The sequence below is a fragment of the Trachemys scripta genome, chromosome 14, assembly GCF_013100865.1.
Source record: "Trachemys scripta elegans isolate TJP31775 chromosome 14, CAS_Tse_1.0, whole genome shotgun sequence".
Taxonomy (NCBI): domain Eukaryota; kingdom Metazoa; phylum Chordata; order Testudines; family Emydidae; genus Trachemys; species Trachemys scripta.
In genome coordinates, this window is record NC_048311.1 from 35,328,380 (window position 1) to 35,343,783 (window position 15,404).

General features: G+C 39.0%; 1 protein-coding gene across 3 annotated transcripts in view; it reads right to left on the bottom strand.

Annotated features, from left to right (window-relative positions):
• Window positions 1-15,404, bottom strand: part of CSNK1D (casein kinase 1 delta) — a 51,700-nt gene that overhangs the window by 17,521 nt on the left and 18,775 nt on the right. For 2 of the 3 annotated variants that reach the window (XM_034789379.1, XM_034789380.1), the window contains exons 5-8: window positions 14,879-15,049; window positions 11,015-11,163; window positions 6,572-6,743; window positions 1,102-1,241 (exon numbers count right to left, since the gene is read on the bottom strand). In XM_034789379.1, coding sequence (XP_034645270.1) covers window positions 1,102-1,241; window positions 6,572-6,743; window positions 11,015-11,163; window positions 14,879-15,049 — 632 coding nt within the window. The remainder of the gene's footprint in view (window positions 1-1,101; window positions 1,242-6,571; window positions 6,744-11,014; window positions 11,164-14,878; window positions 15,050-15,404) is intronic. The other variant, XM_034789381.1, reaches the window with a different exon arrangement.

The following is a 15,404-nucleotide window of genomic DNA, read 5'->3' on the forward strand; positions in this document are numbered from 1 at the left end:
CTCCCCAGATGTTAGTCTTCATGCCAATAAAGCTATGGCAGGGTCTGTCTCACATTATTTAAAAATATTGCAGGCTTCCTATAGAACAAAACAAGCTAGATTTGTTACAGAGTAGCAGCCTTGTTAGTCTGTATCTGCAAAAAGAACAGGAGTACTTGTGGCACCTTAGAGACTAACAAATATGCATATCCATATGCATCCGAAGAAGTGGGCTGTAGTCCACGAAAGCTTATGCTCTAATAAATTTGTTAGTCTCTAAGGTGCCACAAGTACTCCTGTTCTTCTTTTGAAGAAAGATATAGTGAAAGAAGGAACAAAGCAGAAGTGGAATAGAAAAGTAAAAGATTACATGGAAGAAAAAATGTTGTTCAAGACTTAATTATCTTGACTAAGTATACCGCATCATCATATTTCCACCTCAGAATTACAGCAACTGCTATATTTCTACAATATTAGATCCTCTAAGCAGTAAAAAAATAAAACAAACAAAACTAAAATGCATAAGCCATGTTTTCTAGATTGCACAAGACTTTTGAATTCTGCAGTTAAAATTACTAAGATAATTTTAAGATCCTTTAAGACCCTGAATATTATACTACCTGTAATCATGTCTAATGCAAATATAGGAAATTGTTGACTGCTTTAGTGAAACAAATATATAGCATATGTTCCACCAAATAGCACACACGACCCTTTGGGCTCCTACTGTATACTGAACATCTTCTCATATGGCTCTTTAATACAGCCCTGGCATTAAAAGGCTTGCCACTGGGCATACACAAAGAAATAGAAAGATGGAGATTAAACAAAAATATTGTCCTTGTTCAGTTCTTTAGAGATCAATATGATACTTTGTTATATATTGAACTGATATCGTAAGACAAAGGCCTTATGAGTGGTGCCTCCAACAAAGCGAAAAGGTAGGAACTACATACCTAAATATTCTAAACTCCTTTATAAAATAAGAAAGTGAATATTCTTCAGTATGAAATCCCATTGATAAACTGGTAAACTGACATAGGAAGGTACAACAGCCTGATCAAAATAAGTACTCTCAAATTAAACCCCTCCCTTTCCCATAAAAAGGTGTTTATTCTGTACCTGTGAAGTTGACATGCGAGAAGTATCTTGGCGGCCTGTTAAATCAGACGAAGAGATATTGACAGGGGCACCACGATGCAATCTCATACTCACTTTCCGTTCTCGCTCCATTCCAGACACTGGCCGAGGAGAGGCGTTAGCTGTGAGAAAGACTGTATTAGCCTTATCATTTAACTTTCTTGTAATACAGTTTTAAACAGGATTTCAAGAGGTGCTAGTTTTTAAGACCTTTTAAAAAAACAAACAAACAAACAAACAAAAAAAACTGTTTCACCAGGGAATGGACAAACACCTAAATCCCTTTTGCAGTGACAGTAGGCAGAAACAGCAGTTAAGTTATATGTAATAACCAGGCGTTGGATTTGAGCACAACGGGGAAAGAGGGGGAAGAAAAAAAAAAAGTATACACTCATTTAAACTGGACAGAAGACAGCTCAAGATTTAAGAACAAAAGAGCTGCCATACTGGTTCAGACCATGGCTCATCCTGCCCAGCACCCTGTCTCCAGGGCAATTATGAAGTGATCCATCCCTATCTACCCCTTCTGGCTTCTGATATTCAGAGGTTTAGGGTCACCCTGACCATGGTGTTGTGTCCCTGACCATCATGGGTAATAGCTATTTATGGATCTATCCTACATGAACTTAGTCATTTTTTTTTTTAAACACTTATACTTTTGGGGATCACAACATTCCATGACAATGAGTTCCACAGGTTAATTGTGCTTCATGTGAAGAAGTACTTCCTCTTGTTTGTGTTAAACCTGCTACCTATTATTTTCATTGGGTGACCTCTGGTTTATGTAGGAAAGGGTAAATAACACTCCTTTATTCACTTTTTCCACACTATTTATGATTTTATAGACCTATCAGATTCCCCCCCTCCCCTTTTTTCTAAGCTGAACAGCCCTAATCTTTTTAGTTCCTCGTATGGAAGTTTCCATATCCTTGATCACCTTTGTTGCTTTTCTTTGAACCTTTTCCAGTTTTTTGGAGATGGGGTGACCAGAACTGGACACAGTATTCAAGGTGTAGGCGCACCATATATTTATGTAGGAGCATTATGATTCTATAATTATGATATTTTCTGTCTTATTTTCTATACCTTTCCTAATAGCTCCTAACAGACTTTTAGCCTTTTTGACTGCTGCTGTGTATTGAATGGACGTTTTCAGAGAGCTGTCCACAGTGAGGCCACGATCTCTTTCTTGGGTGGCAATAGCTAATTCACTATGTATATATAGCTGGGATTATTTTTTCCAATGTTCATTATGGGGGGAGGGATAGCTCAGTGGTTTGAGCATTGGACTGCTAAACCCAGGGTTGTGAGTTCAATCCTTGAGGGGGCAACTTAGGGATCTGAGGCAAAATCAGTACTTGGTCCTGCTAGTGAAGGCAGGGGGCTGGACTCGATGACCTTTCAAGGTCCCTTCCAGTTCTAGGAGATAGGATATCTCCATTATTACAAAATTATTACTTTGCACTTAACATTGAATTTGATCTGCCATCTTGTTGCCCAGCCACCCAGCTTTGTGAGATCCCTGTGTAACTCCTCAGAGTCTGCTTTGGACTTGACTATCTTGAATTAATTCTGTATTGTCCAGAAACATTGCCACTTCTGTTCGTCCCCTTTTGCAGATCATTCATTAGTATGTTGAACAGATACAGATCGCTGGGGGACCCCGCTATTCACCTCTTTCCACTAGGAAAATTGATTATTTATTCCTACCCTTCAACAAACCCTTTAAACCTGTTTTATTTTGTAGAAGACAAACAGGACTGTCTCAATCTCAGATCAAGTATAAAACATCAAGCCCTAGAAACTCATGAGCTATGCTGTCAAATATCAGAGGGGTAGCCATGTTAGTATGGATCTGTAAAAAGCGCAAAGAGTCCTGTAGCACCTTATAGACTAACAGATGTATTAGATCGTAAGCTTTCGTGGGTGAATACCCACTTCGTCAAATGTCGCTTTATGAGCTATGCTGTTAGCTGAGGGACCAGCAGTCAGTTGCACCAGATGCTGTTCTCCTGTGACAAGAAATCTTGTATTGGAGGAAGCAGGGATAAGAGGGAAGGGAAGATCAATCTTTGGACAGATGCAGGAACTTTGATATAACCAAGTCTGCTGTGTCCAGGTTGGTGAGACTAAGATCATGCTGGGTCTCTTCTGCCAAATCTCCATAAATATTTCAAGGATGAATGGAAATGTGGAGGAAAGGTGTAAGAGGACCTCTTTCTTGTCAGTGTAAAAAAGGTGTCTAATACACATGGGATCCCTGCTTGGTCTCAAACAGATCTTCACATGAGCCACCAAAGATCTGAATGCTCACTTGTAATGGATGATGTGTCCCCTTCCATTTGATGTAAGCAACTTTTTTTTTTTTTTTAAAGTGTCAAGTGCAGAGCAGATATTATTTTAATGAACCATCCACTTTGACTGATTACTTTCTGACAGAGGCAACACAATTATGTTTCTGATCTGTGGTGAAAAGATTTGTAAGCCAACCTGATGGCCCTCAGCTGTAGCAAATTTATGTGGAGCTGCTGCTCGTTAGGCTTCCGAAGACCACAGACAGAGATCCTAAATGCGTTCCCCATCCTAGACTGGAGGCATTCATTATATTTGTTATCAGAACTGGTTGAGATAAATGCATTTAAGACATTCCCTGGTTTTAGCCACTACCATAGGTAGGTATGAGGGAGAAACCGATAATAAAATGGGACATGATAGAAGTATATAAAATAATGGTCTAGAGAATGTAGATTAGAAGCTTCTGTTTTCCCCATCTCATAACACAAGAACAGGGGACATACAATGATATAAGGAAATGCTCTTTTGTTTAATGCATAATTTGACTGTGGAAACTGCCACAGGATGTTGATGAGGCTACTACTTTAGCACACTTCAGAAAGAGCAAACATTTATATGGATACAAAGAATATCCAGAGTTATAATATTAAAGAGTATGGAAGGATTATAAAACTTGTGCTTCAGAGTTTAACCCAATTTCTCATGGATTGGTAACTGGTTAAAAGATAGGAAACAAAGGGTAGGTATAAATGGTCAGTTTTCAGAATGGAGAGAGGTAAATAGTGGTGTCCCCCAGGGGTCTGTTCTGGGACCAGTCCTATTCAACATATTCATAAATGATCTGGAAAAATGGGTAAACAGTGAGGTGCTAAAATTTGCAGAGGATACAAAATTACTAAAGAGAGTTAAGACCCAGGCAGACTGCAAAGAGCTACAAAAGGATCTCTCAAAACGGGGTGACTGGGCAACAAAATGGCAGATGAAATTTAATGTTGATAAATGCAAAGTAATGCACATTGGAAAGAATAATCCCAATTATACCTATAAAATGATGGTGTCTAAATTAGCTGTTACCACTCAAGAAAGAGATCTTGGAGTCAATGTGGATAGTTCTCTGAAAACATCCACTCAATGTGCAGCGGCACTCAAAAGGCAAACAGAATGCTGGGAATAATTAAGAAAGGGATTGATAATAGGACAGAAAATATCATGTTGCCTCTATAGAAATCCATGGTACGCTCACATCTTGAACAATATGTGCAGATGTGGTTGCCTCATCTCAAAAAAGATATATTGGAATTGAAAAAGGTTCCGAAAAGGGTAACAAAAATTATTAGGGGTATGGAATGGCTTTTATATGAGGAGAGATTAAGACAGACTTTTCAGTTTATGAAAGACGGCTAAGGGGAGATATGATTGAGGTCTATAAAATCATAACTGGTGTAGAGAAAGTAGATAAGAAAGGGTTGTTTACTACTTCTCATAACACAAGAGCTAGGGATCACCAAATGAAATTAACAGGCAGCAGGTTTAAAACAAATAAAAGGAAGTACACAACGCACAGTCAACCTGTGGAACTTCTTGCCAGAGGATGTTGTGAAGGCCAAGACCATAACAGGGTTAAAAAAAGAACTAGATAAATTCATGGAGGATAGGTCCATCAATGGCTATTAGCCAGGATGGGCAGGGATGGTGTCCCTAGCCTCTGTTTGCCAGAAGCTGGGAATGAGTGACAGGGGATGGATCACTTGATGATTACCTGTTCTGTTCATTCCCTCTGGGGCACCTGGCATTGGCCACTATTGGAATACAGGATACTGGGGGCTAGATGCACCTTTGGTCTGACCCAGTAGGGCCATTCTTATGTTCATTAGGGAATAGGATAAAACTTTCGGGGGGGGGGGGGGGAGCACGAAGAGGGGCAGATTATCCCACATCTGTCTACTGAGGGCTTTCTCACCCCTTCCTGTGAAGCATCTAGTACTGACTACAGTCTAAACAACAAAGAGTCCTTGTGGCACTTTAACAAAATAAATGTGTTAGTCTCTACTTTCTAAGGTGCCACAAGGACTCCTCATTGTTTTTGCTGATACAGACTAACACGGCTACCACTCTGAAACAGAATGCTAAACTAGATGGATCACATGTCTGATTTGGCAATTCCTAATTTTGGGTAAGACCAAATGTGAATTAAAATATCAAAAATTTGAAAAAGTGAACTTTTCAGCCTAAAACTGATATTGAGATTTGTTTGTGTAACATGAAGTAAAAAGGGAGAGGTTGGTTCCAGCAGGAGGATGGGCCTTGAGGGAGCTCTGTGTTTCCCTTCAACTACTGCTCTAATATGTTCAGTAGCAGCATGTCTTAACACATGATTTCTGCGGTGAGGTTCTATGGAGGTAATGCCATGAAAAAGAAATTGATTTTATTATCTGAATAAGTGGAAGTCAGTACGGAACTACTGATCTGTTATGTAGCAGCAAGCTCAAAGTGTATCTGAAGTCATTTCAGTTTGCCACTGTGCTGGAAATCTATTTTCTCATAACTATGCTGAGGTGCAATAAAAGAAGATCTAAGCCCAACTTCAGTACACTAGGCGATTAAATCTTTAACAAAGCCTTAAAGGAAAAAATAATAGATCAGTCCTATGGAACCGTATGTTATTCCTTACATAAGTAGAAAATCATTTTGGTATACAATTAAAATAAAATCACCACTAGGGAAAATCTCTTTACATACAATTTTTTTTTTTACATTTATTAGTTTGAAGTGGGGACTCAGCAAAACACATAAAAATGTAATGACTTTATAAATGGAATGTCCTGAGAACAAGTTCACTTGGAAAAGGTGATCCTTCTAGAGTGAGTAAAGTGTGTAATTGTTCCCAAACCACAGCAGGTATTTAAGGCAACAATCTAAATCAGACTAGCACGTAGCAAGGCAATTATTATGCGCAGCAGAAAGGAAAACCTGTCCAGTAATTTATGGAAAGAACAGCATTTACAGAGAGTATATTTATAAAATATTTCCCTAATCCTGGTTATTTACTCAAGTTGATTTTGAAGGAGGGCAAAATGGTATAGTTCAGTAACCAGGAAGTAGCTGAAGAATAGCATAGTCTGCAAGATGAGTCTGCTCCAGGAATTTGATTACTTACCAGTATGTGAAGTTGGAGTAAGGGGAGGAGGAGGAGCTACGTCTTGCGTTCCCCTCAGCCTCCCAGAGGCAGTGGAGGGTAAACCACGTACTGCAGGATTTCGTGTATGTCTCAATCTTTCCTCTCGTTCTCTCCTTTCACGTTCAGCATCTTCAGCGGCTCTGCTTGCACCCTGTAAGTCATGAAACTAGTTAACAATTAGGGTGAGTATTGAGCTTAGTACTCCATTTCATATAAATACTAATTACTAAAATAACATTTAACATGTATCAGAGGGGTAGCCGTGTTTGTTGCTTTTTACAGATCCAGACTGAGTCCTGTGGCACCTTTAAGACTAACGGATGTATTGGAGCATAAGCTTTCGTGGGTGGATGCATCCAACGAAGTGGGCATTCACCCACGAAAGCTTATGCTCCAATACATCTGTTAGTCTTAAAGGTGCCACAGGATTCTGTTGCATTTAACACATGGCATGTGAAATGGAACCTGACAGTTTGTTCCTGTAAGTTCTCATAAAAACTATGGTATTGAATTTAATTTGTATTTCATTATAACATCCAGATATTATAGTTATGAGGAGGACTGGGGTGTCAGAAATCCTATCTAACATGTCCATTGTCATGGCATCTGGGTACCTCACAATAGTTACAAGTAACAGTAATTGCCTTCTTCCAAAAATTCAGAAGGTGACCTCACAAACCCCAGAACCTGCTTTGATGGGAAAATACCAAATAAAGATCTGGTTGTACTTGATCTTACTTTGTACCCTAAAGCTGATCACACTCGCAGACCACAAGAGGAGTGGAATTCATTGGTGAAGGACTTGACTGAGAACACACTTTTCCTGGGTCTGAAAAACACACCAGAAACAACCCTGCTGATATTAGGGCTTGTCGTCACTACGGGGAGATCGACGCTGATGCAATCGATGAAGCACGGGTCAACTTAGCGGGTCTAGTGAAGCCCTGCTAAATCAACGGGCGGAGCGCTCTCTGGTTGACTCCGGTAGTCCAGCTCTCTGAGAAGAGTAAGGGAAGTCAACTGTAGAGTGTCTCCCATCGACACAGCGCAGTGAAGACACCAGGGTAAGTCAACCAAAGCTACATCGAATCCAGCTACGTTATTCACTTAGCTGAAGTAGCATAACTTTGGTTGACTTATCCCAGTAGCGAAGACAAGGCCTTAGCCATTGTGACAGGACATAGTGGAAAAGCAATCTTTAGGGTTCCATGTCACTCAAGACTTACATCAATCAGCACTTGAAGCTGCACTCAGAAGTATGAAACACTGGTATAATATACTCTTAGAAAATCACCCTCTCAAGAGCTGAACCATTTCATTCTCCACAAGCTGAGTCCGCTTGAAACTCTTAGGGAAGCTACTGGCAGAGGACATTGCAGTAATCTAGTTTTGAAGTGAAAAACAAGGATCACCATTAGGTCAGCATCTGATTAGAAGCTGGTTCCAGCTACTGCCAACTTCCAAAAAATCCAGGAGTAGGGCACTGAACAAAGAATAATCTGAACTGGCAAACTAAGTTATGTAACTTGCACAAATTTCTGTACATCTCATTCAATCCATATAAAATGCAACTGCTAAGCTCTCCTTACCAGTTGATCTGATCACATCCCTGGCCCCCTCTGAATATGTAGAAGGATTCCTTTCACTTATGTACTGCATCAACTTTTGCTGGCATTACCATAGGCTTCTATTTAGCACTTTTTTGTTCTTGTTTGAATAATGACAACTTTGACACCCACTTCGTCCATGCCTCTCAGCTATCACCGAGCTTTCTTTTAATGTTGTCCTCTATGCATGCAATTCCAATCCTGAACTGATCTACAAAAGCCACTTTCCTCTCTTTCATTTAAATCCCTCTTGAAGATACACCTCTTTCTGGAAGCATAACAAAAGCAGCTGACAAAATCACTGACTTACTTCCTTCACTTATTTAACTTATACTTTAAACTGCTCATCCATGCTGAAGGATGCAATGCAGAGGTGGAGGGACATAAGAACATTGCAACTGAACCTGTGAATTGGTCTCAGGGAAATACATGTGGGGTTGAATGGTGGATAATTAGAATTTCACTTAAACAATTATATAACAAGAAGCATTCAGTCACCCCCTGATCATTTTGCTTATACATTTTATCCCTTTCCTCCCCCCTTGATGATACTTGGTAGGGTTTTTTCAGATTATAAGCCTTTCCAAGCAAGGTGTGTATCTTCTTCTATGTTTGGGAGGGACAGTATGGGAACTAATGCAATATAAAGTTTTAAAAATTATTTGTTTTTGTAGATGTTTTATAAGCTTGGGTAGTTTGCATTTTCTGATAACTAGATGCAGCAAATTTTTCTTTGAATGATCTGAGATTCATAGTAATGAAACTGGGATGGGCAGCAGCAAGATCAAGCTATTTGTTGAAACAAAATTTCTGAAGAAAACTGGGATGGAGATCACCAAAATCAGAACTACAATAGCAGAATTATATTTTCCCAAACATTCCCTACACCTCTCCAGAATGCAGCACTGATCAGGTGTCCCAAGAGCAACAGGCGCGGCAACTTTGAAAACTCTTTCTGTACAAAAGCATAATAAAAACGCCAATAAATATTATTCTAAGCACAGGGATTCAATCAAAAGATTTCCTACTTTGGGGAAGGCCACTTGTGGGAAATTTCTCCCTCGTGATCAATTATTGTCCTGTTCCTCCTACTCTAGGTATTAGACATCCATTATTCTGGTACAGTGATTTCTAGTAATTACTGGTTACGTCTACACTGCAATGTAAGCCTGGTCTCAGATTCAGGCTTGAGCCTAGACCACGATTCCATCTACAAATCTCTCAGAATGGTGGGAACAATGTAGTAGTACCCTTTGCGGTATATATACTCTTGTGCTCCTTGAGGAGGACAAACCATGGGCACATGTGACCCATCAATGGTCCCAGAGCAATCTGGAAAACCCCATTCTCTCAAAATTAGCAATTACTTCAGGAATATCTTTTATGCTCGCCACCTTGGGTAAACCATGTGCCTGATTGCCTCAGGAACCTCTGCCACCACTTTACTCACAGTTGACTTTCCAACACCAAACTGGTTTGCAATAGACATGAAGCAGTCTGGGGTAGCCAATTTCCAGATAGCTATAGCAACCCTGCTTCTGGACCAGTAAGGGTGGCTTCATACATGTCTTTACACTAGTGGGTGGGGCAAACTTTCACAAAGCTCCAGACACATAGCTTTCTTCTTGCAAAAGTTCTGGAACCACTGCTGGTCATCCAAGGTCTGCATGATGATGTGATCCCATCAGTCTGTTCTTGTGGTCCTGCACCAAAAGCACTAGCCTACATAGGGGGCATCAGCAGCTATATGGAGTGTCATGAGCAGCCTTAGCCAGTGAGAGTCTGCCATGCCTGGGTACTCCCTCTCCTCTGCCCCCTCCTCCTCGTGGTCCATCATAATCTCTTTCAGTTGCTTTTGGTGGGCCAAAAACCACTGCCACAATGTCCACCAGCAGCTCACAGAAACTCTGCCCATTTCCTGACACAGGAGTGAAAACAAAAGCAAAGTAAGTTCTTTAAAAGGCACCTCCTCCACGATGCTGGGACCACATAGACCAAAAAGACCGATCAGCAAGACGTGTTGGCAGGATGTTCAAACTTGCAGGATGGACGGTCAACTTTTCCCACAGTGCACTACCGTCAAAGGGATAGAGCAGCTAGATTTCAGGAAGGCACCAGGGAGTCTGGGATATGGCTGGTTTGACTCAGGTCTGTCTGCTGCAGTATTGACCCCGGAGCCCCAGGTTCAAGCTCAGGTTAGAAAAATCTTAATATAGGGTTAACAATCAGTGTAGACTCTCAAGCCCTGGGTTCTCTAACCCAGGGTCAGCCAACTTGCGTCCCACTAATCCTGGACTTACATTGCAGTGTAGCCATACTATGATCCCAGAGAGTGACAAAAATTAGATTTTCGATGTAAAGAATTAAATGTAACACATTTTCACCTACAAGTTAAGGAATAAATTTACTAAAGAGTTTCAATAGAGATCTCATTTGAAAATTAACATCTTACCACCTATTAATTCATAATGGGAAGTTCCAATTCCCCTTAAAATTTTATTCTTCGTGTAAGGAATATACTAGTTGATTTGAACATCTCAATATTTCTTCAAGCCAATGCCCCCTTTCTTTACTAAAGAAATGAAGAGGCTCTGTAGAAAATCTTCTTCGAGCTTTCAGACTGCACTCAAAACACCAAAAGAAAGCTGGGCCCTCAGAAATGTTGTTTGAACACAGGGAGTCTTGGGTAGCAGTCAAAATATACACTGTTAGTAAAGAAATCAAACTTAAAATATATAGCAGCTATCCTAAATAGAAGAATTTGATTCTTCCAATGGCCTCTTTGACTAAGTCAGCAATGTTATTATCTACTTACAAATTTGAGCATGTTCCAGTCAAATACATAGTCATAGGAGAAGCCTTGTCGGTGGAACAGGTTTCTGAATAACTGTCTTAGATAAGAATAGTCTGGTTTGTCATCAAAACGCAAAGAGCGGCAGAAATTCAGGTATGTAGCAAACTCGGCTGTAACAAGAGAAATCTAGTTTACTAGCTTCATATTTACTTTTAAATAATTGTTCCAAAATTAATGTAGTTTTCTGGGATAGCACAATTTTATCATCCTTTTCTACATGCAACACTATCTTCCCAACTATTCCTTCAGACACATCAAGCAATCAAAAAGATGCAGCACCATTTTAGTTGCTAAGCTATTAATTTTTCCTGGGGCAACTGTAATATTTACACTGCCAAGTCTACAGAAATTCTAAAGCCTAAAGACATTAAGATTTGGTTCAAGAATATAAATGTTACAGAATCCCCTGAATGAAAGGAAAATCAAAACCATAATGCTGGGACTTGGAGGAGACAGTACTGTGTCTCAATGGCATGGAGATAAGGTGGAACAAGGAAATGGTAGAGAATAAGCTATTGAATGGACTCCACCTATAAAGATGTGGGCATCAAAGGAAGGATTCGTGTGACATTCCATATTTCATCACCAATCACAAAGTAGGTAGAAACCCCACTTGCCAGCAGCAGAGAACATGACCTGACGAAAGAGTACCCACTCAAACAGCTGAAGGTGGGAGAGGAAAGAACAGGTTATACTCCTACAGTAGCAATGAGGACAGTGGACAGGAAAAACTGTCTTATTTTGTGTGTGCCGTTCACTGCTTCTAAATGCATTTAAATTGTACTTTTCTCAGGATAAGGGCAGGCTCTATTTATGTAAAATTTCATGGAAGAGTATTCATTTTTGCTATTGGACACACCTATGTATTTAAAATGCAAAATGTAGCATAGCCTGCATCTACATAAAGGCAATAAACATGGGGAATGTTTAAAACATTAAATAAGCCACACTGGAAAAAAAATTATTATATTACATGACTGCGATTAATTGCGATCAATTTTATTGAGTTAATTGCGTGAGTTAACTGCGATTAATTGACACATAAACAATACCAATTGAAATTTATTAAATATTTTTGGATGTTTTTTCTACATTTTCAATATTGATTTCAATTACAACACAGAATGCAAAGTGCACAGTACTCACTTTATATTATTTTTGATTACAAATATATGTACTGTAAAAATGATAAACAAAAGAAATAGTATTTTTCAATTCACCTCATACAAGTACTGAAGTGCAATCTATTTATTGTGAAAGCATAACTTACAAATACAGATTTTTTTTGGTTACATAACTGCACTCAAAAACAAAACAGTGTAAAACTTTAGAGCTTAAAAGTCCACTCAGTCCTACCTCTTATTCTGCCAATCGCTAAGACAAACAAGTTTGTTTACATTGACCGGAGATATTGCTGCCTGCTTCTTGTTTACAATGTCACCTGAAAGTGAGAACAGGCGTTCGCATGGCACTTTTGTAGCTGCCGTTGCAAGGTATTTACATACCAGATATGCTAAACATTCATATGCCCCTTCATGCTTCGGCCACCATTCCAGAGGATATGCTTCCATGCTGATGATGCTCGTTAAAAAAATAATGCGTCCATTAAATTTGTGACTGTACTCCTTGGGGGGAGAATTGTATGTCTCCTGCTCTGTTTTACCCGCATTCTGCATATATTTCATTTTTAGCAATCTTGGATGATGACCCAGCACATGTTCGTTTTAAGAACACTTTCACAGCAGATTTGACAAAATGCAAAGAAGGTTCCGATGTGAGATTTCTAAAAATAAGTACAGCACTCAACCCAAGGTTTCAGGTTCTGAAGTGCCATCCAAAATCTGAGAGGAACGAGGTGTGAAACATGCTGTCAGAAGTCTTAAAAGAGCAACACTCTGATGCAGAAACTACAGAACCCAAACCACCAAAAAAGAAAATCAACCTTCCGCTGTTGGCATCTGACTCAGATAATGAAAATGAACATGCATCAGTCCGCACTGCTTTGGATCATTATCAAGCAGAACCCATCATCTGCATGAAAGCATGTCCTCTGGAATGGTGGTTGAAGCCTGAAGGGATAGATGAATCTTTAGCACATCTGGCACGTAAACCTCTTGCAACGCCAGCTAATACAGTGCCATGCGAATGCCTTTTCTCACTTTCAGGTGACATTGTAAACAAGAAACAGGCAGCATTATCTCCTGAAAATTGTAACCAAACTTGTTTTTCTGAATGATTGGCTGACCAAAAAGTAGGACTGAGTGGACTTGTAAGCTCTAAAGTTTTACACTGTACCAAAAAAAAACTGCATTCAAAAATAAAATATAATTCTACATTTGTAAGTTCAACTTTCATGATAAAGAGATTGCACTACAGTACTTGTATGAAGTGAATTGAAAAATATTTTACTATGCAAATATTTGTAATAATAAATAAAAATATAAAGTATATATATTTGAAAATGTAGTAAACATCCAAAAATATTTAAAATAAATGGTATTCTATTGTTGTGTAACAGCACGATTTTTTTAATCGCATGATTAATCACGATAATTTTTTTTAATCGTTTGACAGCCCTTATATACACACACAAGCTATAACTCTGAATATTCTTGTTACATATATATTACTATTCTATACCCTCCATGCAATAAATATATATATATATATATATATATATATACATACACACACACACACACACACAATTATACATATACACAGTGGCAGAGTTAACGTTGTTTGAGAACTTTAGACTGCAAGCTTCCCATTTTTTATATTTTCAACCATAATGTAAGCTTTGTTTCCTTAAAATGAAATGCAGACAACTCAAATGAATGGTTCAGAGAAGACAGATCAGGATCTTCTGTTGTCTCTTGTAACACAAGAACAAAGGGACATTCAATTAAATTGAAAGGTGGCAAAATTCAAAAAATGAAAATAAATATGTTTTTCACACAATTCCAACTGTGGAAGTGTCACCACAGGTAGTTGTTGAGGCCAAAAACTTAGCAAGATTCAAAGACTGGACATTTATACAGCTAACAAAAATGTTCACATATTTAGTTAATGATAATAAACTGTGGAAGAGATTAAACCTCATGTGTCTGAGTTTAAAACAATTTTTAACTGCCAGAGATTAGGAAGATAACTAATTTTTCTGGGGAGGGAAGGGACAGTGTGACAGGGCAGATCAAATGTGGGGGAAAATACTAGCCTAATGTAAGGTTTCTTGCATCTTCCTCTGAGGCATCTGGTGTTGGCCACTCTCAGAGACAGGATACTGGATCAGATGGACCATATATCCAGTCCAGTGTGGTAATTCCTATGCTCCATGTTCCCAAGTACAGCAGGTGCTATTGGTGCATCTGACTTTGCAATCCAGCCCACTCAAAGGGATGAAAACCTGGAACTGGTCAACTCCTATAAATAATTATTTTTGTCTGTCTTCATACAGCACAGCATTTTTACAAGAGCAAAAAATATGATACAAGTACAGAGTCAGGAGACCTGAAGAGCCAGCTTTCAATCTCCAAGTCCCAATGAATGCACATTCAAATAAAATATAAAATTGATGGTGAGGAGAGCTGGTCAAGGGACAGGGAGGAGTCCTGACAAGCAAGTATGATATCCATGTACATGAACATTTAGCCCATCATTGAGTTTGGTATGCCTATTTATGAACAGATGTCAAAGTAATCACTAAATGAATGTATCTTAAAATGTAAATAGTGATAGAACCTACCATTCAATGTCAACAAATCAAAAAAAAAAAAAAAAAAAAAAAGCTCACTTTGTCAATATACTATCGAAAGGATAACTTACAAGGATATCCTTTACACAAAACCTCAATGGGTGTAGACATTTTCTTTTCGCTGATGCGTTCATATTTCTGTCTTTTTGTTGCTGCCTTCAGTCCCTGCCAGGGTAGGGAGCCCAGGTTAAAATACATCAGTACATAGCCCAAGGACTCCAAGTCGTCTCTGCGAGACTGCTCTACAAGAGTATAAAAGTGGAGTTGTTAGCTTTGATGTTCTGGTGTGAAGGTACAAAAATGTTTATGCCACAAACTGTCACTGAAAGCCTTACATATACATAATATATGGCTGAAGGTCAATAAGTCCATCTTAAACTTGCCAATAATTAGAAACGGTTATCCCTCTTGCAGTTATGAAAAAACTTGCTAATTCCTTGGAACCATTAGTTTCCTGCTTTTATTCCTACCTGCAGACATAAGCCTAAAGAAATCACACACCGAAAGCCAAGTTCATTGCACACACCAGGGGACCCCTTGCATTCCTCCATTTCCCACCACACGTTCCCTGTGTGCCACCTTTCCATTCCCTTCTAT